The 24,288-nt window shown below is 47.9% G+C and overlaps 9 protein-coding genes across 11 annotated transcripts; 7 read left to right on the top strand and 2 right to left on the bottom strand.

Annotated features, from left to right (window-relative positions):
* Positions 1–196: 196 nt before the first annotated feature.
* Positions 197–1,954, top strand: LOC9656024 (BTB/POZ domain-containing protein At4g08455). The gene is made up of 3 exons (XM_002987174.2): positions 197–502; positions 1,019–1,523; positions 1,627–1,954. The coding sequence occupies exons 1-3, from the start codon at positions 197–199 to the stop codon at positions 1,704–1,706; spliced, it is 891 nt and encodes a 296-aa protein (XP_002987220.2). The 3' UTR covers positions 1,707–1,954.
* A 106-nt stretch (positions 1,955–2,060) lies between these two features.
* Positions 2,061–2,744, top strand: LOC9656023 (calvin cycle protein CP12-1, chloroplastic). Its single transcript, XM_002987173.2, has one exon. The coding sequence runs from the start codon at positions 2,167–2,169 to the stop codon at positions 2,557–2,559; it is 393 nt and encodes a 130-aa protein (XP_002987219.2). The 5' UTR covers positions 2,061–2,166; the 3' UTR covers positions 2,560–2,744.
* A 228-nt stretch (positions 2,745–2,972) lies between these two features.
* On the bottom strand, positions 2,973–5,075 carry LOC9657115 (serine decarboxylase 1). Its single transcript, XM_002987095.2, has 6 exons — positions 4,718–5,075; positions 4,417–4,648; positions 4,156–4,349; positions 3,947–4,083; positions 3,304–3,878; positions 2,973–3,252 (listed from the first exon to the last, which is right to left on the bottom strand). Coding segments are annotated over exons 1-6 (1,428 nt in total). The 5' UTR covers positions 5,007–5,075; the 3' UTR covers positions 2,973–3,251.
* LOC9657114 (anaphase-promoting complex subunit 5) lies at positions 5,008–9,022 on the bottom strand. 2 transcript variants are annotated; one of them, XM_024661099.1, is made up of 20 exons: positions 8,825–9,022; positions 8,616–8,778; positions 8,429–8,565; positions 8,055–8,307; positions 7,788–8,007; positions 7,653–7,731; positions 7,516–7,601; positions 7,343–7,460; positions 7,255–7,287; positions 6,960–7,208; positions 6,821–6,898; positions 6,565–6,776; positions 6,451–6,510; positions 6,326–6,393; positions 6,168–6,273; positions 5,973–6,114; positions 5,818–5,916; positions 5,488–5,752; positions 5,359–5,426; positions 5,008–5,297 (listed from the first exon to the last, which is right to left on the bottom strand). In XM_024661099.1, the coding sequence occupies exons 1-20, from the start codon at positions 8,972–8,974 to the stop codon at positions 5,175–5,177; spliced, it is 2,709 nt and encodes a 902-aa protein (XP_024516867.1). In that variant the 5' UTR covers positions 8,975–9,022; the 3' UTR covers positions 5,008–5,174. The 2 variants fall into 2 exon arrangements, with proteins under 2 accessions (XP_024516867.1, XP_024516868.1); XM_024661100.1 differs by having other exon boundaries at positions 8,429–8,538.
* LOC9657113 (zinc finger protein STOP1 homolog) lies at positions 9,010–10,751 on the top strand. Its single transcript, XM_024661103.1, has one exon. It carries the CDS (start codon positions 9,310–9,312, stop codon positions 10,579–10,581), a length of 1,272 nt encoding a protein of 423 aa, XP_024516871.1. The 5' UTR covers positions 9,010–9,309; the 3' UTR covers positions 10,582–10,751.
* LOC9657112 (digestive organ expansion factor homolog) lies at positions 10,582–14,122 on the top strand. The gene is made up of 23 exons (XM_024661102.1): positions 10,582–10,873; positions 10,927–10,968; positions 11,021–11,203; positions 11,254–11,356; positions 11,428–11,572; positions 11,623–11,743; positions 11,799–11,884; positions 11,936–12,052; positions 12,104–12,184; positions 12,235–12,386; positions 12,436–12,508; positions 12,556–12,654; positions 12,709–12,797; positions 12,847–12,911; positions 12,964–13,010; positions 13,057–13,116; positions 13,168–13,239; positions 13,302–13,331; positions 13,382–13,476; positions 13,532–13,637; positions 13,690–13,752; positions 13,799–13,870; positions 13,922–14,122. The coding sequence occupies exons 1-23, from the start codon at positions 10,807–10,809 to the stop codon at positions 13,991–13,993; spliced, it is 2,040 nt and encodes a 679-aa protein (XP_024516870.1). The 5' UTR covers positions 10,582–10,806; the 3' UTR covers positions 13,994–14,122.
* A 1-nt stretch (position 14,123) lies between these two features.
* On the top strand, positions 14,124–17,842 carry LOC9657111 (ABC transporter F family member 3). The gene is made up of 21 exons (XM_024661101.1): positions 14,124–14,377; positions 14,551–14,766; positions 14,826–15,018; positions 15,076–15,284; positions 15,343–15,465; positions 15,516–15,644; positions 15,693–15,794; positions 15,839–15,985; positions 16,041–16,103; positions 16,156–16,202; positions 16,256–16,315; positions 16,366–16,448; positions 16,498–16,592; positions 16,641–16,727; positions 16,787–16,874; positions 16,923–17,008; positions 17,068–17,130; positions 17,177–17,307; positions 17,358–17,409; positions 17,461–17,494; positions 17,544–17,842. The coding sequence occupies exons 1-18, from the start codon at positions 14,162–14,164 to the stop codon at positions 17,297–17,299; spliced, it is 2,130 nt and encodes a 709-aa protein (XP_024516869.1). The 5' UTR covers positions 14,124–14,161; the 3' UTR covers positions 17,300–17,307; positions 17,358–17,409; positions 17,461–17,494; positions 17,544–17,842.
* Positions 17,843–19,214: 1,372 nt separating this feature from the next.
* Positions 19,215–21,061, top strand: LOC9656022. Of its 2 annotated transcripts, none has more exons than XM_024661038.1 (7): positions 19,215–19,460; positions 19,528–19,793; positions 19,849–19,911; positions 19,970–20,031; positions 20,082–20,151; positions 20,217–20,528; positions 20,617–21,061. In XM_024661038.1, exons 3-7 carry the CDS (start codon positions 19,863–19,865, stop codon positions 20,685–20,687), a joined length of 564 nt encoding a protein of 187 aa, XP_024516806.1. In that variant the 5' UTR covers positions 19,215–19,460; positions 19,528–19,793; positions 19,849–19,862; the 3' UTR covers positions 20,688–21,061. The 2 variants fall into 2 exon arrangements, with proteins under 2 accessions (XP_024516806.1, XP_024516805.1); XM_024661037.1 differs by having other exon boundaries at positions 20,581–21,061.
* Positions 21,062–21,218: 157 nt separating this feature from the next.
* LOC9657110 (interferon-related developmental regulator 2) lies at positions 21,219–22,502 on the top strand. The gene has a single exon (XM_002987168.2). It carries the CDS (start codon positions 21,219–21,221, stop codon positions 22,500–22,502), a length of 1,284 nt encoding a protein of 427 aa, XP_002987214.2.
* The last annotated feature ends 1,786 nt before the right edge of the window (positions 22,503–24,288 follow it).

Raw genomic sequence — 24,288 nt, 5'->3', positions numbered from 1 at the left:
ACCTTTTCGATTTTATTTTCAATTTTATTTGACTAATTTTTCTTTCTTAATGGTACCCTTTTGTTTATCTAGTCCTAACCTAAATTCTAACGTTTTCAAACACGCCACGTGGCGAACCGTTCCCGCGCGAAACGCCCTTGGCGCCAAAAATCTTTTAGAAAAAATTCCCTCTAGGGCACACGGAGAGAGGAGGAATATGCCTCGCGTGGAATGCGTGCTTTGCAAGAGGCTCCTCTCAGGGTACGAGTTTCGCTCCTACGCGGTGGAGTTCGCGTATTGTGATCGATGCCACAGGGGCCGGATCCACAGGCTGGAGTCGCTGGTGGGGAGCTTGCAAGCCGCGCAGCAGCGCCTCCGGGACGAGGAGCGGCGCCTGCAAGCCGTGGCGCGCCAGGCCGAATTCCTTCGCGCCTGGGACCAGGACACCCTCGATTTGCCGCTGTCGGATGTGACGCTCAAGGCGTGTGATGGGCCGGATGTGTGCGCGCACAAGGCGATCCTGGTAAGCGATCTTTCTCTCAAGCCCTAGCTTAGCATCTAGTTTATTTCTTTCCTTTGGTTTCCTTGGGCTTTTGATAGTAATGCGTGCTTGATTGTTCTTCGTGATCTTCCTGGAATGAATTTTTGCGGCTCTTTGTGTTTTTGTTTCCTTTAGAAGTCGGGAAAAACCATTTTTCTGGGTGGATTAGCTTGCAAGGACTTTTCTCTTTTTCTTTGTTAGAATTGGGACTAGAACGAGATGAGAATTTTTTCTTCTTGCTTTTGTCTCCATTTTCTTGTGTTGGTTGTTTGTTGTTTGCTTTTGCCTTCCCTGAAAGCTTTGTTCTAAACCTTTTGCGTGAGAGAGAACGGGATGAGAGGTTTTCTACGTTTTTTGCTTCGAGTTCTTTTTTTTTTTTTTGTGTGTGTGTGTGTTCCTTGAAAGCTTTGTTCTAAAGCTTTTGAGTGAGAGAGATGCTCAGCAGTGCAGCCTTGCCAAACAAAAAGCTCTCAATCCCACATGTTTTTTCACATGTGAGCGCCCCTGTGGTTTTTGTTTGTCTGCCTGTTTCTAGCGCAGGCGGGGAAGTCACCTGTGTTTAAGGCCATGTTTAGTGCTCAAATGAAGGAAGCCCAAAGCGGTGTCGTCCGAATCGACGACTTCTCGCACGATGTGTTGGAAGCGTTTGTGCGCTTCTTCTACACCGCCACAGTGTGTCCCGAAGTGCTCAAGAAACATGCCGCGTCTCTCTTCTGTGCTGCAGAGAAATATGGCGTCAAGCTCCTCAAGGCCGTGTGCGAGGAGTTTCTAGTCAGCAACGTCTCCCGGGACAACGCCATCAACCTCTTGGACCTGGCTCGAAAGTATGACTCGGAGACTGTCAAGGACGCGGTGCTCCGGACGGCCTCCATGGACATGCAAGTGTTGCCGACGTTCGGGGACTACAGCATGTACGCGGAGAAGGATCCCAAGCTCCTCGTCGAGCTCTACGAGGGGCTTGTCAAGCGGATGTCACGCAAGAGAAGCAGGATTGTCGCAGGTAGTAGTACACTCACTTTGGTTTCCAACTTCTAGCTTTGGTTTCCAGGATTTCTCTTTCTCTTCGATCAAGCAGTAGTGACTAACTTCATTGGTTTTCTTTCCAGATGATGGCCAAGGGGACTCGTCCAGAGCTAAGATTGCTGCCATCCAGAGAAACGAGGAAGAAGTAGCGCCTGGGTCATGACAAGAGGGGAAACAACGCAAAGTTCTCGTCGCCTGGCTCGCGCTCGTGATCACGACAAGTAAGCTCCTTGTTATTACGCTTGAGAAGATCGAAGTTTTCCTCGTTCCAGATCAATCATAGAGCTACTCCTGAATAATTCTCGAGAAAAAAAAAAACGCCTGAGCAAGCGAGCCCGAGAATGCGATTGATAGGCAAGGCAAAACAAAGAAAAAATCTCGCAAAGTGAAATGTGGGAACCATGGGTTGGATTTTTTCCTAGAGCACCCGGTCTATATTTTCCCCTTCTCTCTCCATGGTCTACTTCCTGCAGCTTTGGAAGCCATAGACCTGCCGTGCTGTCGATCAATCAGCGGACTCCACGTGGCAGTGATATCTCTTCCTCCTTGCGTGGTGATCGTTTGCCCTGGAGCTAGGGCTCTTGGGACAGAGATCCTCGCATCGATCGATAGCTCGTGCGCTCATGGCGTCCATCGCGATTACAACGATGGCGCTCCAGCAGCCCCAATTCTTGCAGCAGCAGCAGCAGATCTCCGCGATTCCCAGGAGGAGCTCCTGCGCGGCGGCGCGAGGGGGAATGGGGGGGATTCGATTGGTGTCGCGGAGGAGGAGGATGGCGACGACGATCGCGTGCGCGAGCCCGCTGGAGGGTAAGGTGGAGGAGAGCATCAAGCAGGCGGAGGAGGTGTGCGCGGAGAATCCAGCGTCGGCCGAGTGCGTGGTGGCGTGGGACGAGGTGGAGGAGGTGAGCGCCGCCGCGTCTCACCAGAGGGACAAGGACAAGGGCAAGGATCCGCTGGAGGCGTTTTGCAAGGACAATCCAGAGACGGATGAGTGCCGGGTCTATGACAATTGATCAAGGAGGAAGATCGCTCGCTACTCTGGGAATCTAATCGCTCGCTCGCTCTCTTTCCAGATAAGTAGAGAATTCTATATGATCTTCTTCCCTCCTCTTCTTCTTTCCTTCTTGGCTTGGGAAGATCTCTCTCGGTGAAGAATGTGTACATTGTTTCATCTTCAATGGATGGATTGCTTTAGTAACTTCCCTACTGACGATCAAAGTTCTCGAAGAAGAATCGCCCATGATACTCTTGGATTTCTATCACAAGGATTGATTTTTCTTTTAAGCATGATCTTGACTGGAAAATCCACAGCTCTATTCTAGAGTTTGATTTTTCTATCAAGGTCTCAAAAGCATGATCTTGACTGGAAAATCCACAGCTCTATTATAGGGTTTGATTTTTCTATCAAGGTCTCAAAAGGATGATCTTGACTGGAAAATCCACAGCTCTATTATAGAGTTTGATTTTTCTATCAAGGTCTCAAAAGCATGATCTTGTCTGTAGAAAATTTCTGGGGTTCTTCTCAGTTTAATTTTCTTTCAAGGTCTCAAAAGCATGACCCTGTCTTTCTAAATTTCTTGACTGGAAATCCAACAGCTCTATCATTGTATGGAGTCCAAAGTTTCGAGAAAAAGTTGGCTCGCCCATCCACTAGCATAATATCTCTTCTACGCAGATACGTACACCCGAGAGATTTGCGCCAAGCTCTGGAACAATGAGATATCAGAGAAGAGGAAACCAAAGCTAGAAAAACTTACCAGGAACAGGAGGAGTGCTTGACGCAAGCGCAGTTCTTCGCGCCCAGCTCATCCGCGACGCAGGGAGCCACGATTTTCCCGTCCGGGAAGAGCCGGCTCCGGCTCTCAATCAGCTCCTTGAGGAAAACTTTGAGCTTGTCCACCGTGACGCTGGGCATCACCACCGCGTGCGCAATCTTGCCTTGGCACGCGAGCTGCCACTTTCGAACAAAGGCTTCGTCCTGCGGCCTCTCAAACACCACGGTGCTGCTGAGCTCGTTGAGCATGGCCCCAAATCCGGACTCCCGGAGGCAACCGGCCAAGTAGTGCGCGTTTGCCAGGCACTTCTCCACTTCCTTTTTGAAACCGCGGTAGCCTTTGCGGTTTAAAGTGTACCAGAGGAAGAGTGGTGCGTGGCCATTGCGGCTTCCCATGATGGTCGCGTCCCTGGATGCCAGATACTCGACGTTCCTGGACAGCGTGTTGATGTGCTCGATCCTGGTAATTTGGATGCCGCATGGCATCGGGCAGCCAACGAACTTGTGTCCCGAAACGCTGACACTTCCAATAGGCTTTTTGAAAGACACTTTTGGTGCCTGGAAAGAAGAGAAAAAACACGCCTTGCGCTTAAGAACACGAAGAACACGAACTTTGTGGAGCTTACTCTCTTCACGAACGGCATCATGAGCCCGAAGAGAGCACCATCACAGTGGATGTAGAAGCGGTCCTGGGAGAAGCCACAGTCTTCCAGTGTTCTAATCACACCATCAAGATCGTCCACTGCTCCTTTGACAGTGGTACCTGAAACAGTACTATGAATCAATATCCGAGAACTAGACAATAGAACTTTCACTCACTCGCTCTCTCACTCACCTATGTTAACGTTCACAATGGCTGGTTTGTCTTGGTTTTCCAGCAGTCGGCGCTGAAAATCGGCACAGTCGATCTCGCCGGATAGAAGTGTGTCAACCTTCACGACTTCCATCCGATACATACGTCCTGCCTTAAATACCGAGTAATGCGAGTCTTTCGAGGCATAGAGGATGCCATCCGGGAAAACTTCTCTCCTGTGGAAAAAAGAAGTATCAAAGTAAGAACAAGTCCGTGAAGAAGAAAGGAAAGAAATAAGTTTACCCGACCAACAAGCCGTGAAGATTTCCCTCCGTCCCACAGTTTGTGATATATCCCCAGTACTCGTTCTTCTCCAGCTCCCACAATCTCGCAAACCAATCCAAAACACCGACCTCGAATTGCCGAGAATGAACACCATAGTTGCTCTCGATGAAAGGATCTCCCAGATTGTTGATGGAAAAATGCTGTAGCTGCGAGAGAGCACCGTAGTCGAAATCCAGGTTGTATGGATACCCTGCATTCCAATCGCAAGAGCTCAAACAAACACTCCAAAGCAGCAAGGAAGAAGAAGAGAATCTCTTACCCAGGTGATATTTCGTCCTTTCTACCAGCGTCTTCCGGTAGCGCGCAAGAACACCAGCCATGTACACATCCTTCTCGCCGGTCTCCTCGTCGTCGTGCTCGGGCTCCGTGATCGAGAAGCACTGGTCGTGCAAATTCCTGCCAAGAACAATCTCCCGCTCGCCGCGCAGCTTGCCGATCGCATCGGCACCCTCGAGATCCGGCTCAATGCCGCAAGAATCGATCGAAATTTCCTCTGGAAGGACCGCTGCTGCCGCCTTATCGTGCAATGCGGGCGCCATAGCTACCATAGCGGAAGAACCCTAGGTGGTTTTTTAAAAGGAGAAAAAGATATTACAGACACGTCATGGACACGTGGCTACCGACACATACGTACAGGAATCGGGAACCTTGGCGATTCACATGAATCTCCGTACTGGAAGAAGAATCCTTGCTGGTTATCGCTCGTTGGCCTGGCCTTACGGTTCTTCTACCACGCACTGCTGGAATTTCTCCGCGGCTTTGTCTCGATCTTCCATACGACCGATCGAGTTAAACGTGGTGGCCAGCAAGTAGAAAGCTTCGGATGCCTGGTCTTTGTCCTGGAAAAAGTGAGGAGCGATTGAAATCAAGGCCTTGCCAGTAAGTATCAAAGTTTCTTACTTCTAAATTCATGAATTCTTCCGCAGCGAGTTGGAGTGGATCAAGTACAAGCTCTGGAGCTGTAGCCACTGCAAACAAAAGAAGAAGACTACGTAAGTCCGCAAAGTCTAACAAAGAAGAAAATGATACCTGCGAAGTCTGTGCTGCTTACGTAGCACCGCGCAATGCAGAGGTTGGTCCGCGCACGAAGCTCGAGGCTACCATGGCCGAGGACAAGTGGTAAGCTTTGCTGGAGAAGGTCGAGTGCTCGTTGAGCGTGGTCGGCTCCAAGGTCCAGCCAGAGTTCTGCTAAGCTGACCCTGGACGCCGCATGGAGAAGGTCCAGGTTGAGTGACTGGCTGAGTGTTATGCTGCCTAGTACGTATGGTAGCCCCGTGACAGCGCTCCCGGATTTCTGGACGGGCAAGAGTTCTTTAGAATGAGTAACAGTATCGAAAAGAAAAACGAAAGAATCAAGACCTTGTGAATCTCAGCAATAAGAAGTAAGACTTTGACAACATGTAGCTGCATGTCATACTTGTAGCACAAAGCGAACAGTTCTCCTGCTGAAGTCGCTGCCTGCCATAGCCAAGACACGTTACCAAAGCAAACAGGAGCGCCAGCCAAACGTGTACCTCACTGTAGTTTTTACACGCCAGAAGCGTTAGTGCGTGGCGATAACTAGCTTCAAACTTTAGTTCCATGTCAACGCCTAGGACTGGCGAAGCCATTGCCGCAAGCTCGGAGCATGCTACCCATGCAAGCCTGGTATTTCCACTGCAGGTTTGATGAGTCAGAAACATCACAAACAAGGTTTATTCTAAACATACCGGTTAATAGCCTGACTATGAATAAATTGAAGTTGAACTGATCGCAAAGAAGATCTAGCATGAAGTGGAAACTTCTTCATTGCTTGCTCCAGCGCAGTTAAAGCGACTGAAACAGCAAAACTTTTACGTAAAAGGCCAAGGTGAAAGCTTAATGATACCTCTATATCCCTTATGAGCTGCTAAATGATGGGCAAGCTTTACATAGGCTACCGATAAATCATCTGCACTGGACAGAACAAGCGTTGGAAAAACATTTCCACTCAAGCGTAATCCAAGGCCAAACCTTGCGGATTTGGAGTAGCAGTACGCATGAACCAAGGTACTCGCGCGCATCATCGGATCGCTTGTACAAAAGAGTTTCAGAACGATGTACAGACAAACAAAACAAACGACATACCTGCCATACAACTCCCACGAACAAGATCGAAGAAGATACGAGGATCCAGCCAGCTTCAACAGTGATTCTGACAAAGGTCCCAGCCTTCCTGTTTGAGAGTTTCCGGGCATTCCAGGTGCTTGACCGAAAGCCCCAGAAGTGATCCGCTGCGACCCGGATGACGACATACTGTGCACCAGGTCGCCTAGAAGATATGGACTGATTCTGAGAGTCTGGAAGAAACACGTTAGCTAATATAACTAATCCAAAGTATTACCTTGCAAACATCAACTGGCGATGTCCCAAGTTGTTCGGAGCTTCTCAGCCCTCCGATCAGAGGCAACCTGCGAACATGCTACGCAGCATATCATCTTCAATCATCAATAAATATGTACTAAACCTGATATTCTGATTACCTGGAGATCAAACTTCGCTAAAGCCAAGCGACTGAATGCAACTAGATTGGGAAGTTTCAGCTCTAATGCTCGTTTTAAGCACCGGTTTAAAGAAAGAAGCAAATGCTGCTGAGCAGCGAGCTGTGGACCAATACTACGATCAAAGTCGCCGATTGCACCGGCCTTTGTAACTTCGGCAGCAACACCCACTTCCGATAGTAAGTGGCACAAAGCAGCCAAAGAATGCGCAAGACAAGTATCATCGTTGTTCTGCATGGAGAAAGTTAGATGGATTGTGAGAGCAGAAAACTTGTACCTGTTGAGCGATGCGAACAGTTTCACTGAGAGCCTGCATGCAAACAAAACACAGTTCAATACAATCAGGACTCTTAACAAACACTTGCCTGTAACGCTTGAGTGACGTGACCAAAGTGTGCGTGCATAGATCCAAGAGTGAGAAGGCCAGCTTGGAACCTTCCGACACTTGCGTCGATGCCGGGTGCGATGTTTCCTCGTCCCGCACTAAAATAAAAGAATATTAAGATTAAGATCAAGTGAAACACGTCGCAGGCCCTACCTATAATCAAAGTACTGATGGAGTCTGCTCATAGCAGCTGGATAGTCTCCATGATGAATAGAGTTAAGATACTGAAGATAGTGGACCTGCTCAACACGTTTTACAAAACCTGTCAACGGCAGTAAAGCGACGCGTACCCGGTGCATCTCTGGAGCCAAGTTTTCTATAAGATTGAGCTTAGTGTCCAGATCTACTTTGTTCGTTGTTCCAAGTTCTCTAAGAAAGGAAGTAAGCGAACCACTAAAAACCCAATAGGACTCTTGAAAACTTACTTGGCTATAAGTATGGCTTGGTCTTTCATGAAAGCTTCAACCTGACCATATGTCCGCAGAAAACTACCCTGTGTTGCATGCTCGCCCCTGCTTGCAGCATCACCAAATGCAAATGCAAACCCACCGTCTCGAACACCTCCACCGTTTCCCACATGGTTTGCACCAAAACCTTCGAGCTCCTGCATGTCCGTGAACTCTTGCAGTTCCAGCTCTTCACTTCCTGCAGTCGCTCAAGTTAGCCGGGACAAAAAGATCCATTGACCTTACCTTCAGTCGGAATCAATGGAACTCCGAATGCCCGCCGACCATTTCCATGTCTTTCCCTGCCGTGAACGGGTGTCACGGAGGCGATGACATTTTCGTCTTCATCGTCTTCTAGCCGATCTTCTTCTTCGTCTTCATCATCATCACCTTCTGCTTGCTGGCAAGACAAGGAATCTTTTGCAACTATGTTTCCATCACCAATACTTAAAGCCGGCCGACGATATGCATCAAGCTCAGCTAGAAGCCGGCACGTTCCCTGGAAACACGAAAAAAAAAAGAAAAGCAGTCAGCGTAAGATCCAACTAGATCTACAGTAAGAAAATCAACCGAGTGAAGATCCATCTAACTCTATAGTAAAAAAAGAGAAAAGAACATACCTCGAAGGATAGAATGTTGAATGACAAGATGCATCTTCGCAAGAACTGTCCCAGCGGGCTATTGTGTTCTACCAGCAATGAATCTTCGTTGCCACCACCGCGCTCAGGAACTGTGTATGGAGCCGGGACAACAATCTCTGGAACATCTCTATTTAAACCGCAAGAACTTTGCATACAAATAGCTTACCTCTCAGTCCCAGCACAACAAAGGTAAACAAGTCCTCCGGCGATGAAAATCCCAGCAATCGACTCGCCAGCTGCTCGGCAATCACCTCGCCAATGCTGCCAAGGCACTCCTTGAGCTGCATTCCCAGGTCCTCGAGCGTCGGCTCCAGGAATCCATCGCAGGCCTGCGTCTAGGATTGCCGCATTCTCGATTTGGATCGCAGTGCTTACCTTGGCCAATCCGAGCAGGAAGAGCGCCAGCTGATGCCGCACCGCCGCCGGCAGAGGGAATGGAGGCGTGAGCGCGGGCGGCGCCGCGTAGAGCTGGAGAAGCACGCACATCGAGAGCTTGTGGGGCGTCAAGACAAATCCCGCTGCCATTCCTCATGAACCCTGAAATTTCTCCCCAAATATTTTAGGGTTTATCGGGCGTGGTGGATCGGAGCGATCGCAGGTCAAAGCGCTAAACCATCGGACAGCATCGTGCCGCAATTCGGTTGGATGGCTCTCTCTGACGGCGAGAGAGCAATTTTTCTTGAGATGCTTCGTGCTGACTTTGCGACAAATTTCGACCGAAGAACAGTGAGTGGCTTCCCATCTTGCTCAGTACAGACTTTAGCTCCTTAGATCCAGGCGAGAGAAGAGCAGTGACAGGGAGTCGCCCTCTTCCTTCGACCAAGAGCGCTATTCACTGTCTTTAAGGAGCTCTTGGGGACATGGAGTCTTCTTCTTACTGTGAAGATTCTCTCTTGGGTCTGGGAGTGGAAGCGTTTGATACTTCTCCTCTTTCTCCTCCGCGAAGGGTCACAGCTTCCACATCCAATCCTCCAATGAGTCCTTCGGTGAGCCCCCGGCGTTCCAGCGCTGGCTGCCCGACTCTCTTCGAGAAGATTGGCTACCTCCAGGCGGTGGCGATGCAGCTGGCATCGCGGCCCGACAATTCAAGCCAGCAGCAGCTGCGAGAGATCGAGAAGCTGCTCGATCGGTTCATGGAGGGCATCCTGGAGCTCAAACATGGCGAGGAGGAAAGCAAGGACGTGAAAGCTCCAACTGGAGCGATCAAGAAGGACGAGGGCTTTCACTGTTCATCACTGTTTGGAACTGGGAGCAGCAGCAGCAGCGACAGCAGCACGCCATCTCTCACGGAAAAATTCGGCCTTGACATCGTCTTCGATGATCTCGAGAAGGATCGCGATCGAGAGCAGCAGCAGCTCAGCGCTCCAAAGCTGGAAGAAGGCCAAGACACGGACGAGTTCATGGCATATCTCACAGACCTCAACGAGGACGAGGAAGAAACTCTCGCTCCAGCGGTCTGGAACGTCGCTCCCAGCGGCGGCGATCCTCGCAAGGAAGAGCTCGAGGAGGAGACCGAAACGCTACTGCCCGGCTCCTACGATCTCATCGAGCTGGACGCGATGGAGATCCTCGCCGAGCACACGCACTTCTGCGAGATCTGCGGCAAAGGATTCAAGCGCGACGCCAACTTGCGCATGCATATGAGAGGCCACGGCGACGAGTACAAGACCGCGGCGGCGCTGTCCAAGCCGAAGCATTTGATCCAAGAACAGCTCGTCCAGGCCAGCCGGAGCAAGCGCTACTCATGCCCGTTCGAGGGCTGCAAGCGCCACAAGCTCCATCCAAAGTTCTCGCCGCTCAAGACTGTTCTTTGCGTGAAGAACCACTACCGGCGATCGCACTGCCCGAAGATGCTCACTTGCAGCAAGTGCCGGAGCAAGAAGTTCTCGGTGGTGGCGGATCTGCGGACGCACGAGAAGCACTGCGGCCGCGAGAAGTGGATGTGTTCTTGCGGGACGAGCTTCTCGCGCAAGGACAAGCTGCTCGGCCACCTCTCGCTGTTCGTGGGTCACAAACCATCGTCGAGGAATTCCATCCTCGCGGGAGCTCCTCCACACCAGTTCTCCGAGGAGGAGCTGGGATTCACGAGCGAGAAGTGGAGTACAGTGGTCTTTCCAGGAGATGTCTTATAGAGAGGAGTGTCCTTCGAAGAACAAGGATTTCCAGGGTGGTCTTTGGAAGTATCAAGCTTCAAGGATTTGCTCGCGAGAAGATTGGAACTCTGTGATTTTCATGCGAGAGAATTGGAGCTCTGTGACTTTCCCTCCAAAATGATACTAGATCGAAACTAGAAATAAACGTATGCCAGTTTAAAACGAAGTTCTCCATTCTAGGGTTTAGGGTTTTAGGCGAGCGCGATGGCGCTCAAGCGCAAGCGCAATGGCACCGTGACAGCAGCAGCAGCAGCAGCGGCTGCGGCTGGAGGTAAGGATTTCGCCTCGATTGAGAATGCAGCGCATTGAACCGAGAATTTGTAGATCGGATTGTCTCTCGGGATCTCTCTCGTGACGACGTGCGAGGTAAGATCCTTTTTGTCGTGTTTCATCCCTAGAACAGTTCAAACGTTCCTAGATCCAAGTCCGTCTACCTCGGAAGAGTTGGATGCGGCTACGGCATACAGCACGCTTATCGCGACGCTAAAGTCGCGTGGTGGGGGGCAAACTTGTGGTTTTCAAACGAAGGAAAGGGACCATAGCAGTGACGATGTGCCAAATGCTGATACCGAGAGAAATGGTGGACTTTCGGACAAAGAAGGTAGCTGCTAACTTCTCTTCGTTCTGGAAGTTTCTCACGTTTTATCGCAGATACCGAGCCAGATCAGTCTGATGATGAGTTCCAGGATGACGATGGTGACGAAATTCTAGAGGAGCAAGTGGACGACGAGAATCTGGAGACAAGCACTGTCGAGTACGTAACGCTTTGAATTTTTGCTGCTGATATTTGATTTCATTGTCTGTTTTTCCTTTTTAACACTATAGCGAATTCAAAGTGCACTTAGATCACAAACTAGGAGAAGGGGAAATTGCTGAGCTTGATAGCGCCAAGTCCAAACTGAATGTGGAAAATATTGCTTCGGGCTTCTTGAATTCGAAATGGATTATCGACAAGGAAAAGTTTCCCAAGGTACAGATATTTTCGTGCCACAGATTTTTTACAATCACGACATCTTGCAGGCGGAAAGTAAACTCTCCCATTACAATGTCAAAGCACGGTTGCGAAGTCAATGGGCGAATGTGGCGAAGCGAAAGTTTGGGGATTTTCAAAGTGAGCACCAGTGTCAATTTTATTCTTTGTGTAAGTTGCTAATTCTTTATATTATTCTCCATCACCGGTGGTTTCTTTCTTACAGGCAACAGTTACTACGATATTTTACACACAAGGAAAGGAGGGAAGAAATTGTCTTCTGAAACGATGGATGCCTGCCTTCTTCATATCGTACGTAATTACTATCGGTGTGAATCTGATGCGGCAATTATTTGTGACCAGATAAACCATGTTTTGAAAACAAAAGATCTGGTCAGCAAGAACAACGACAAGTTGCATAATCGTGAACCTACTGGTGTTTTTAACAGTCCTCGAGATCAAGGATTCACTCGTCCCAAGGTTGTTCATTTCGCAATGCATGTCTTCTCCATAATATTGAGATTTTTGCAGGTTCTGGTATTGTTGCCCATGAGAAACTTAGCACTGAAGCTTGTGAAGCGTCTTCTAGCATTGGCTCCTCCAACACAAAAGGTGCAAATTAACGTTTCATCGTGTACAGGTCATTAACGGGTCACTTACAGGCTACCGTTGATTTCAAGCAACGGTTTTTCGATGATTTTGGTTTGGGTGAAGAAGACAAAGACGATAAGCAAGCCTCAAAACCAGCAGATTTTAAGTTTATATTCGATGGGAACAATGACGATCATTTCAGGATTGGAATAAAATTTACGAGGTTAGAAGGTAAAAGTTGTCCTTCTAAACTAAAGGGTCCTGCGTTGCAGAAAAGCGGTCAAACTTTACAGCGACTTCTTATCGTCAGATATAATACTTGCATCACCTCTCGGTCTAACTACTGTAAGTTCGGCATCCTCCAAGTGCTAAGTACTGAGCATGATGTGCAGAGCATTCAAGAAGCAAAAGCTGATACCAGTAAAAACATCGACTTTTTATCTTCCATAGAAATTTTGGTCATAGATTTTGCGGATGTAATATTGATGCAGGTATGTTCTTTATTTTAAAACTTTCATTTTCTCTGAAATGGTCTGGTTTGACAGAACTGGTCACACGTTGTGTCGTTGTTTGATCACATAAACAAGATGCCTTCAAAGCAGCATGATACTGACATAATGAGAATTCGCGAATGGTGAGTCGCTATGACTTCCTAGTTCGTCTTACATTTTATTTGCTACAAGGTACTTGGATGGTCATGCACGATATTTTCGTCAAACGATTTTTCTTTCATCGTATCCTGATGCAGGTAATAGTGTCGTCTTTGATAGCGAACAATCTCTTGAAACGATCTTTTGCAGCTATCAATGCTTTGTTTTTTCGGCAGTGTGTCAATCATACGGGCAAGGTATTTCGCGATGCCCGTTCTCACGTGCTGATCTTCTAAGCTTCAGGCCAAGTTACAATGTCGTTACGATGGCGTGCTTTCAAATATAATGTTGCAAGTTCGTCAGGTCAGTCTTCAGCTTTTCTACTTTTCTATGGTTTCAACTTTTTTCCCGCAGGTGTATGAGGGTGTGCAGTGTGAATCAATTACAGACGTCGATGACGCAAGATTCGAATTTTTTACAAAACAGGTTCTTCATACGCTGCTAACTCGCTGGCAAAAACTTGTGCTGACTTTAGCATGATCTTGCAGCTCTTTCCAAGGATCAAGGAGTCATTGCAGGTCAGTCACGTTAGTTCACGTTAAACGATCGACCAATTTTTCTTTTACAGGGAGGAACCATGCTATTTGTTCGTTCTTATTTTGACTTCGTACGGCTCCGAAACTTTCTCAAGGCCGAAAGTGCATCCTTTTGTCTCCTGGGAGAGTGAGCATTAACAAATACCCAAATCCCGATCTATTTTTGTAACAATTCTACGCAGGTATACAAAATCAAGCGATGTTTCCCGGTCACGAACCTGGTTTTTCCACGGCCAAAGAAGAATCATGCTGTACACTGAGCGCGCACATTTCTATCACCGCTACCAAGTAAGCTCCCGTGAAGTTTTCATCGTGTGGTACATCAGAGCTATCCTTGCAGATACGGGGCATACGCGAACTGATATTCTACTCACTACCGGATCACGCAAACTTCTACTCCGAGGTACCAGCTCGTTTGCGATCGATCCGGTTTTCATATCCTTTTACAGATGGTCAATATGCTTGGCGGCGGACAGAATCCTTCCTGTACTGTAATTTACTCCAAATTCGACAAACTGCAAGTAAGCTTTTCTCTGTTTCCTTCTCCACTACTGATTCGTAATTTTCTCCAGCTCGAGAGAATCGTGGGAACTCAACGAGCGCAAAAGCTTCTCGCATCTAAAGAAACGATGATGTTCTTCTAGGCAAAAAAATGCTTGGACCTTTCATATACCAAGTCGAGCGTTTAGTACGAAGAAAAGTTCTACCAACTTAAACTATGCTTTATTAGCTTTTAAACCAACTTAAACGAAACTTGAGCTTTATTAACCTTTTATCCCCTTGATCTAAAAGGTTTAGGGCTTTTGGGAGTGATGGGGATAGACGGCAGCGTCAAGGGGGAGGTTTTGGTGCTCATTGGGAGGCGCATTCGCGACGCCGACGTCGATTCGATCATCGTCGACTACATCATCAATGTGCTCCAGGACGACACCTTCGATTTCGGCAAGTCGGGCGAGAATGCGTACGAGGCGCTCGGCCCGCTGCTCGTCGAGGCCGAGTGCGTGGCCGACGATGCTGAAGCGCGATGGGTATGTGCTTCTTCCCTGCTCCTAGGATCTAGAACGAGTGACAGAAATTGCGCAGCTAGAAAATTTATTAGGAAGAATGAATTGGAGAAGTTGTGAGTGTTGGAGTAAGTAGTCAAGGGATGGAATTTTTCATGTACTGATTATAGAAATTTTTTTGGTGCTTTGTGTTCCAGGTTTGCAAGAAGCTCGCTGAGAAATTCTACCGAGGAAGTATTGACGAGAACAAACTATCGGTGCGAAGTCTGGCTGCTCCGGTGCGCATGTCAGAGGGTCTCCGTAGCTCCGAGGCTGCGGGCACAGCACACCACGAGGATCTTCTCCCGCAAATCTCCGAGCGCGACCAGGCAAAGCTCGAGAGGAGGAGGAAAAAAGAAGAACGCCAGAGACGGGTTTGTGGCTTGTTTCTTCTTTCTTTTCTAGCACCTTTCATTTCTCTTGTGATAAACAGGCAGACTATGAAGCGCATGTTGCTGCAGCGGATGCCGCAGCTGCTGGGATGGCTGGTCTTTACGTAACTCACAACACGGACGGAGATGCCAACGTACCGAAAGATATAAGGATGGAGAACTTCAGCATCTCTATGGGCGGAAGGGAGCTCATCAACAGTGCCTCTGTCACGCTTGCTTATGGTAGAAGATATGGTGAGCATTTTCGTTTTGTGTTCCATAACTCGGATTGATTGAGTGGTGTGGCTTAAGGTCTTGTTGGGAGAAACGGGACCGGAAAAACCACGCTTCTCAAGCACATGGCAATGCATGCTATCGATGGACTACCAAAGAATTGTCAGATCTTACATGTCGAGCAAGAGGTGGTCGGAAGCTCTACGACAGTTCTGCAGTGCGTCTTGAGCACCGATATTGAACGTACGCAGTTGCTCGAAGAGGAGGCGAGCCTGGTTGATGCAAAGGTGCAAGTCAACAGTTTTAGCTCCTATTTCTGTCTTACTGATTAATTACTCTTCCCAGAAAAGTGCAAACGATACTTCAAGTTCCAAAGATGCAGCTTCTGAAAGGCTTGCTCAGATTTACAAGAGGCTGGAACAAATAGACGCTTACACGGCCGAATCTCGTGCCGCTTCTATATTAGCTGTAAGTAGGAATTCTTTTTCCAAATTCTCGGTCCTGAAAAACTGTTGCAGGGTTTGAGCTTTACGTCCGATATGCAAGTTCGAGAAACTAAGACTTTCTCTGGAGGCTGGCGCATGCGGATTGCGTTGGCAAGGGCATTGTTTATACAGCCCGACCTTCTACTGCTCGATGAACCCACGGTACGGTAACATACTTATCTTGCTTTGTCTTAAAATCAATACCTGCAGAATCATTTGGACCTACACGCAGTATTGTGGTTAGAGACGTATCTTTTGAAGTGGCCAAAGACACTTATCGTTGTGTCCCATGCTCGAAACTTTCTCAATGCGGTATGTTTGAATATGTTTCGAAATCTATCGAGCTGGTAGCACAGGTGGTGACAGACATACTACATTTGCACGGGCAAAAGTTAGTCACTTACAAAGGAGATTATGACATATTTGAGCGGACGCGCGCAGAACGTCTATCAAATCAACAGAAGGCACACGAATCGAATGAGCGTACTCGAGCGCACATCCAGGTTTGCCTTTCTTACATTCATTTGACCGATTGTAACCGCTCGTGCCTATTTGCAGGCATTTGTGGACAAGTTTAGATACAACGCAAAACGTGCGTCGCTGGTTCAGTCAAGAATCAAAGTAAGCCCATGCCTTCGTCACGATTTTCTCTTATATTTGTGTGGATTTTTAGGCTTTGGATCGAATTGGATACGTGGATGCTGTTGTGAATGATCCAGAGTATGTTTTGTGCTCATTAAGTTTGCTTCTAATATGGTTTTCTTTTTTTCCAGCTACAAGTTTGAGTTCCCGACTCCAGACGATCGACCATCCGGCTCCATAATTAGCTTCAGGTAACTAATCTATGACTTGTGTTGTGTTTGACTTAAAAAATGTTCTACAGTGATGCGTCATTTGGATATCCAGGAGGTCCAGTCCTGTTTAGAAACCTGAACTTTGGCCTCGACTTGGACAGTCGCCTAGCTGGTAATGTTATACCGCTGGTAACATTGGGCTCTAACGTTTGATATTTCAGTTGTTGGTGCTAATGGTATTGGGAAGTCAACACTGCTGAAGCTGATCTCTGGTGAATTGGAGCCTGTGTCTGGAACTGTCTTTCGGTCTCCAAAGGTACTCCTGGAAGATTTGTATAACCATTCTTAGGCGGCCATTGTCCAGGTGCGCATGGCTGTTTTTAGTCAGCACCATGTAGACGGCCTTGACCTTTCGTCAACGCCTCTCCTCTACATGTCACGTTGTTTCCCTGTAAGTGTCACTGCTACTCGTCTTGCGTGTTATCAGTTTATGACCGTTCATTGGTACAGGGTGCCCCAGAGCAGAAGATTCGCGCTCACTTGGGTTCGTTTGGTCTCTCGGGAAACCTGGCGCTTCAAGCCATGTATACTCTATCAGGTATAACATATGAACTACTTGTTTCCTTGACTAAAAGTATTTATACAGGTGGGCAAAAGAGTCGTGTCGCTTTTGCAAAAATCACATTCAACAAACCACACATTCTTTTACTGGATGAGCCTTCAAATCACCTTGTAAGAATCTGCTATTGTCTTCCAACACTATCTTGATATTGCTGTTTGCATGCTTATAGGACCTTGACGCCGTGGAAGCACTCATACAAGGCCTAGCACTCTTTCAGGGAGGAGTTTTAATGGTATGAGAACATTGTGTTTGTTTTTTCTAATGATTTTTTACAACAGGTGAGCCATGACGAGCACCTGATATCCGGAAGCGTGGACGAGCTCTGGGTTGTGACAGAAGGAAAAGTATCGCCATTTCACGGCTCGTTCCAGGACTACAAAAGGACCCTGCGTGTCGCATGAACATAACGGTACGCTTTTCAGAGTTACGAAGGATTGTTTTCCCGATTGGTGCTGATAGGATGTCTTTCGATCTGAAATACTCGAACACCTCCAGCGACAAAATGCAAACGGTAATCTGATATTTTCTCTTCCTAGTGTTGTTTATGTAACTGTTACTACAGCTTTACATGATGATCGTCTGGAACATGGCCCGAGGTGAGTGCAGAATGCTTAGTGTTGCGTTAATCTTTCTTTGGCTTTGCAGAAGAGCCACGACACTGTCTGGACGAGGATGAGAAAACGTGTGCCACGAAGTGGCTGACCGGCTTGCCAGAGCAAACGCAGCGCGCAAACCTAGAGGACTCGTCTCTTAGAGTCGACTATGACAAAGTGGCTGCTGGAGCGATCAAATTGGGCCTGCTGCTCACGAAGAATCCAAAAGACTATTAAGTACGGTGTTCCTCTTTAGAGCGGCTAAACGCGACTTGGCCTAATTATTATTTGTGTTTCATGCGGATGGTTCTATTTCTGACTTCTTGCAAAATGGACCTTTTTTCATTGGGATGATTGCATTCCCGGGGGCGACGTTGGGAAGTCGAGGGTGGGCACAAAACTGGCGCAACCTCTCCACTCTTAGGCCAGCACCCTTCACAGGAAGACGTTATGGACATGGCATGCGTCTTTGGAGTACAACTTAGTCCTTTACCATGATCTAGTATCCTAGCAGTTGCATTCGGATGGAGAATACATCCTCACTGAGCCTCGCAAAAGTACATCGTATGTTTCATCACGTCCATGAATATGCTAAAGTAGCGGCCGATAACATCCTGCTCGCTTGGGCCTGTGCAGTTCAAGGCATGGACATTTTCCGGTCCCGGCCTTTTGCACCCAACCCTCACCTTTTCCCCGTATAGCTCAAAAAGCTTTTCGACAACTGCATCTTAGAAAAGAAAAACCACACAACTTTCAAAATCAGACAAACATTGAAGAATTCGAGCATTGGGAAATGATTAACACGCCACTTCAATCAGAAGCACACAAACAACAAAAGGGCCTAGGTAACAGAAACAAATTAATCCGTGCAAATCAAGATCAGTGGCATGAATTACAGACCTAGTTCGTAGGGCCTCCAGAGTGTCGTCCACAAGTGCATCCCCGTCAGTGTCTTGCCCATAGCTGTCCCGTAAGAAATCCAGCACCCCACCTCCGCTCGCCCACAACCACGCCATCAGTAGACTTCATGGTAACGCAGATCCGTACTAGCTTTGAGGTGTTTCCACTCAGTCGTCAACTGTAACTCTATCAAGTACTCCGAGTTTACCAGGGACATTTGTGCTCGATTCCCGGATCACAGAATAAGCACGCTGATGCTTGGTGCGATGCTCAAGTTTCTTCGCAAGGCAGTGGAGGTGAATGGTGAAACCAACCTGTGCTCGAGAAGACACGACATATATTCTGCTTCAATCAGCTTGGGGATTTAGAGCAAACTCAGGAGAGCGTATCTATCAACGTAAGGAAGTGGTATTGATATATGGCATAAAATATATCACAGAAGAAGGCATCACATGCCTTTGATGCGCCTAATATGTGCCATTACACTAATGGCATCAATTATATATACTCCCCACAAAAGTGGATACGTTATATCATTTCTTTTGCTCTTTTTTGAAAAAATTGTGCTTTTTGGGCTCTTTTTTTCAACTCAACACAACAATCAAGTGCAAGATCGACCAATTTAGATTCGACCTCCGCGAAGGGGTTCTGTCAAGTACGAAGTGCCAGCCTCGAGCATTGAAAATGCGCCATGGATTTTGGTTTAAGTATATCAGACATGACTATCAGGTAAATGTAAAAGTGGACTGTTATACGAGTCCAACTAAGGTGGCGAATCAGTCTCCCACAGGTTTTTATTAAAAATGCCCTAATTTATTTTTTCTCTTCCCAGAGCTGCTGATGGATCCGCCGTCGTCGTCTGGGACTGGGAGCATCGCCAGGTGAGGTCTTGCTCGGGAAATCGGGAAATCTCATAGATTCGGGTATGAGCTCAATGCTGGGGGCGTGGATGCCAAGCGCCTCGCTGGAGCACAGCTGCCGAGGGAGATCCGGGTAAAATATATCTGGATGCGTCTCTCGCACCTTTTGATCCATTCTGTTGGTCTACCGAGGCGATTCGTGGAGGAAGGTAATGAAGTCTTGCGTGACAGGCTTTCCTTGGTTCTAATGGTGTTCTTCTTCTTTGCCTTTGCCAGTGTGAAGCACATCAGTTTGACGATGACGATGTGCGCTTCTGGCAATGGTGGATCAGTTGGACAGCTGCGGGAGACGCTCATTAGTTCTCTCCACCCGGTTCTTCGGGTTGCTGCGAGAACACAGCCATCTTCTTGGGATCTCATCACAATGCGTTCTCGGGACGTTCCTAAACAAATCCTGGAAAACAAAGCGCCTGCATGGTATGTTTGTGATCCACAAGGGATCAGTCGTGTGTCTCATGACTTTTATGACGTCTAGCCGGGAGGTATGTTAGAGCCTTCGGATTGATAGAGAGCGTAGTTAACTCTCTGAATTTCCAGGCTACCGATGTTGTATGGAATGGCGACAAGTGTGTGGACGTGCACTTGTACGACAGCTTCATGGTTGCCGCTTAGTCATCCTGATAGTACTTGCTTTAAACTGGCATTCCATGTTTTGCAGCGCTTTCAAGCTTGGACGAGAGACCTTGCTCTATGCTACGATCTGCCTGGCATTTCGAAGAGGTTTGTCACTTACATTTCGGTTCTTGCTTCTTTAGGCTGGAGTATGGCAGGGTGGGGAATTAAAGAGAGCTTTGCAATGCCTCGTCACGCTAAGCAATAGCAAAACTCTTGGAACAAAAGGTGATTAGCCTTGATAACAAAGGAGAAAATTGTGAAGTTTTCTGAGGAATTTCTTGAGCTGGTAGATGCCGCCGATGCCACCACTCAATCTCAGATCTCAACTGAAGCGCTAAAGAAGCTGGCAGTGACTGCTGCTGTCGAAGGTGCTCTGGATCCTACCGTTCTTCGGGCACATGTTTCTCTGAGCCTTGCTGCACACGGAGAGATGACCCGTTTAACGGCAAGCTTTTCACTTCTTTTCGTTTTTGTTTTTGCTAGAGATCTGCTAATGCGGTCGGGAAGCAGCCATTGCAGCCGCACTTCTAGGAGATCCTGCTATATCAGAAAGGTCATGGCAAGGGACTGGCATGATCGCAGAAGCGACACTTCACGCATATGTAAGTAACTGGGCTCTATTCCAAATGTTTCCTATGGAACTTTCATTCACAGGCTCACGGAAGTCTTTCGTTGAAATCACTGCTTCAGCGCTGGAGATACACCCGACCAAATTCTCCATGGAGAAGGAAGCGGACCTGGCAGAGGATGGCAGCAATTGAGATTGTTCCGCCTCGTCTCGTGGCTTCGACACAGCAAAAGAAAGCAGCAGCATCAACCACGCTACCTCCGGTTCTCATGTTGGAGGCTCCTCCTCCTCTCCGTGCTCCACTGGCGCTTGCAAGTTAAAGGTCCTGTATCACAGAAGCAGGGAATCGACGGCAGGAACCAGTTGTCCAAGTTTTCGAGGTGTCCCTTCATCTTTGGTTCCAAGGTTTTTTCCTTACCTGCTGGAGCATACCTCTAGCTTGGTTTCACCAGCTTTGTCCTCCGTCCTCTGGGACGCGTCCGAAGCCGAGTCCTTGGCCTGCTCCATCATTTCCTGAGCAGTGCCTTTCATATCCTGCACAGCAATACTCTCGGGATGAAACAAAAAACGGAGGAAAAAAAAAAACAATTAGAAAAAGTATTTACTTAACTGATTGTTTAAAACTAATTACCTTTTAATGACATTTAAATTAAGGCTCCTTTTGCGAGCATAAAATATCGCCAAGAACTAGGGCGTGCTCATTCTTCCAGTCAGCAAAAGGGCGATGGAGTGCGTTAAGGTACGATCGTCAAAGAGAGTGTCGAAGAAGTGCAAGAGGCATGCCGAAGAGAAGGAGAACAAACTCAAACAACACCACGAGTGTGACACGAAGCATATGGACGACGACTCTTCGTCCACACTCTTGGACTTGGAGGCAAGCTTGGATTGTTTGTACGAGAAGAGATCTAGCACCCGAGAGGCCGGCTTGAAGGGCATGATCGACGCTTTGCGGGGGAGGGTGATGACCCACTTCATCGACGACAAGTATGAAACGTTGACTCATCAAATCCTATCGTCAATCAAGCAGAGTTCTTCGACAGAGGCTGTTCTTGCGGGGCGTGCTCTGGCCATGGTTTCCATCACTGCGGGAGCAGGGAAAGTGGCCGAGCACGTATTCGAGGCTAGCTTCCCTCATCTCTCCAGGAGTTCCAAGCTTGGACGCGATTCTGCCGTGAGGGTTTCAGCGATTGAGGCTCTCGGGATGTTAACTTTCGTTGGTGGCGTTGAGGCGTCCACAGAAAGCGCGATGGAGGTCCTGTGGCAGATTGTCATCCACAAAGGCAGTGCTCACGCAGATCAAACTCTTGGTACGAGCAAACCCCCACCTCCAGTCAAGGCGGCCGCCATCACGGCTTGGAGTTTGCTGCTTTCTACGTTGAGCTCCAAGAGAGTCATGGCCCTCCAGCTCTCGAGTGTCGTGGGAGCTCTGTCCTCGTTGCTCGAGGATCCAGATCTAGGTGTTCGCAAGGCTGCTGGGGAAGCCATCGCTCTTCTCTGCGAACTTGGCGATATCCACCTCTTGCCGCAAGCTCTTGGCGAAGGTGAAACAACGAAGACGATGGCGATGGAGCTGCAGGTGGTGGATCAGATGAAAGCGCTGGCTGCCTCTTCCAGCCGGAAGGGCCAGACAAAGAAAGAAAGATCCGAGCAGAGAAGCAGCTTCAGGGACATGGTGGCGATTCTCGAAGGTGGTGCATGTCACGAGACTTGTCTCAAGCTCAAGCATGGTGACTCGCTCAAGATCAGTACGTGGAGCCAAACCGTGCAGCTCAATGCCTTCCGGAGGCTCCTGGGCGAAGGCTTTCAGAGGCACTTGCAAGAAAACAATCTCCTGCACGAAGTGTTCAACTTTGTTCCAAGTGATGCCGTGGTTTACAAGGGGACAACCAAACAGCAAAAGCACCATAACTGCATAGTGAGTAAAATGAAGACTCAACTCATGAACCAAAGAAGATGTGCCCTTGAGGCCAGTCGTAACTTCAGCTATGATAGCTTTGAAATATTCTAGTGCATTCATAATTAATAAGATGTTTTAAACTTGAGAAAGAACCTCACAACATCACGCCATTTTCATATGGGAGAAACTTTCTGCTCCGCGCGGAAAAGAAGCCGCACCTGAGATCGACAAGCTTGAAGGAACCACTAGTGCTTGAGGGATTTCATTCGAATTCTTTTCTTTCGCTCGCGCTGTCCGTCTGGTCCCTGGAATAGAGTCGTTAGTGGTGTGGAGAAGGCCAGCGCGATGAAGGTTCTGTGGCAGATTGTCATCAGTGCTCACGCAAATCAAACTGTTGGTACAGTTTGGAATTTGCTGCTTTCTACGCTGAGCTCGAAGAGAGTCATGGGCCTCCAGCTCTCGAGTGTCTTGGGAGCTTTGTCCTCGTGCTCAATGCCTTCTGAAGGCTCCTGGACGAAGGCTTTCAGAGGCACTTGCAGGAAAACGATCTCCTGTACGAAGTATTCAACTTACGGCAAAACAGCAAAAGCACCAGAAGAACTGCATAGTAAGTAAAATGAAGACCCAACTCATGAACGTTTGAGGTCGAAAGTTTAACGACGATAGACTTGATATATGATAGAGGAATGAAAATCTTTGTATTCAAGACTCTAAATGTATCAAACTTGAACGAATTAAAATGAGTTCACGCTCGTGACTTCACATTGACCAAGCGGTTTAGTTTTCAAGTTGGCACTGTGCCTCGTTAATTATTCAACCGCATTTTTACAACTTCTCTCTGGATGCGCCACGGGAGAAACTTTCTGCTCCTCATTCTGCAAGTGAGAGGAAAAAGAAGCCGACAAGCTTACTGATGCTCGAGTGACTCCATTCGAACCAATTATTTGCTTTCTTTGTTCGAGCGATTCGATTCTATGTTTTTATTGAGGCGCACTTTTGTAAAGAGAAGAAAGTGACCATATATCAAAACCTTGTCAGAAAAGAATAAAAAATAATCCATGCAACTTACCGCAACCATCGCAACCACGGCTTGAAGGTTTTGAATCGGAGTACTTGCTAACCAGACTTCAAAGCACGAAGACAGGGCGGCGATCGAGCGGGGAGAGCTAGGGAGGGGATCGTCCCGGTGCAGGTTTGGACTCCTCATTCTTTTCCTGCGTGTTATACTTCTCTTTCATCTTCTCAACGCGTTTCATCTCCTCATCGCCAAGAGTTTCACCCTGTTTCCTAGCTCCGCATGCTAGCGACGTAAGAGCTTGAAGGGTCAGGTCACTGGAGAAAGAGTTTCAGTATTTCTTCCACCTCCTCTTCAGTTGTCCAAGTCCTTTCCAATTTCCTTCAAAAGCCTTCGCATCTTTGGGTCCGTCTCCATGTCATATCTCCGCTGTATCTCTTTCTGGTTCTTGATCAGTGCCTGCTGGTTTACGCTTCATGGCGCCACAATTGCTGCTGTCTCTTGCGGATTACAACCAAGATGCCATTCAGCTTTTCTTTCCGTCGATCGAGATATTTTTTGTGCTCCTGAAGCAAACATTAGGAAACAAAATCTAGCATAACCATCGACTTACAGCGCTCCATTGTCCAGTGCACTCTTGTCGTTGATGATAGTCAGAACGCTGCTGCCGTCCAGTCGCGCGACAAGATCCACATCCTCGATCTGAGCATCATGGACTGCATGCAGTGGCCGACGCTCATCGAATCGCTCTCCAACCAGCCCGATGGACCCTTTGAAGGCGCTGGACTTTTCATGTTGATGGAATTGGAAGGCCAGGTGCCTGCCCGGAGTCTTTGCATTCAGAAAAAGAAATTATAGAATAGAGAGATCGTTATTATGACT

Source organism: Selaginella moellendorffii, unplaced genomic scaffold, assembly GCF_000143415.4.
Source record: "Selaginella moellendorffii unplaced genomic scaffold, v1.0 SELMOscaffold_79, whole genome shotgun sequence".
Lineage (NCBI taxonomy): Eukaryota > Viridiplantae > Streptophyta > Lycopodiopsida > Selaginellales > Selaginellaceae > Selaginella > Selaginella moellendorffii.
The sequence above is the reverse complement of the archived record's forward strand: the minus strand, read 5'-3'. Positions and strand labels throughout refer to the sequence as shown.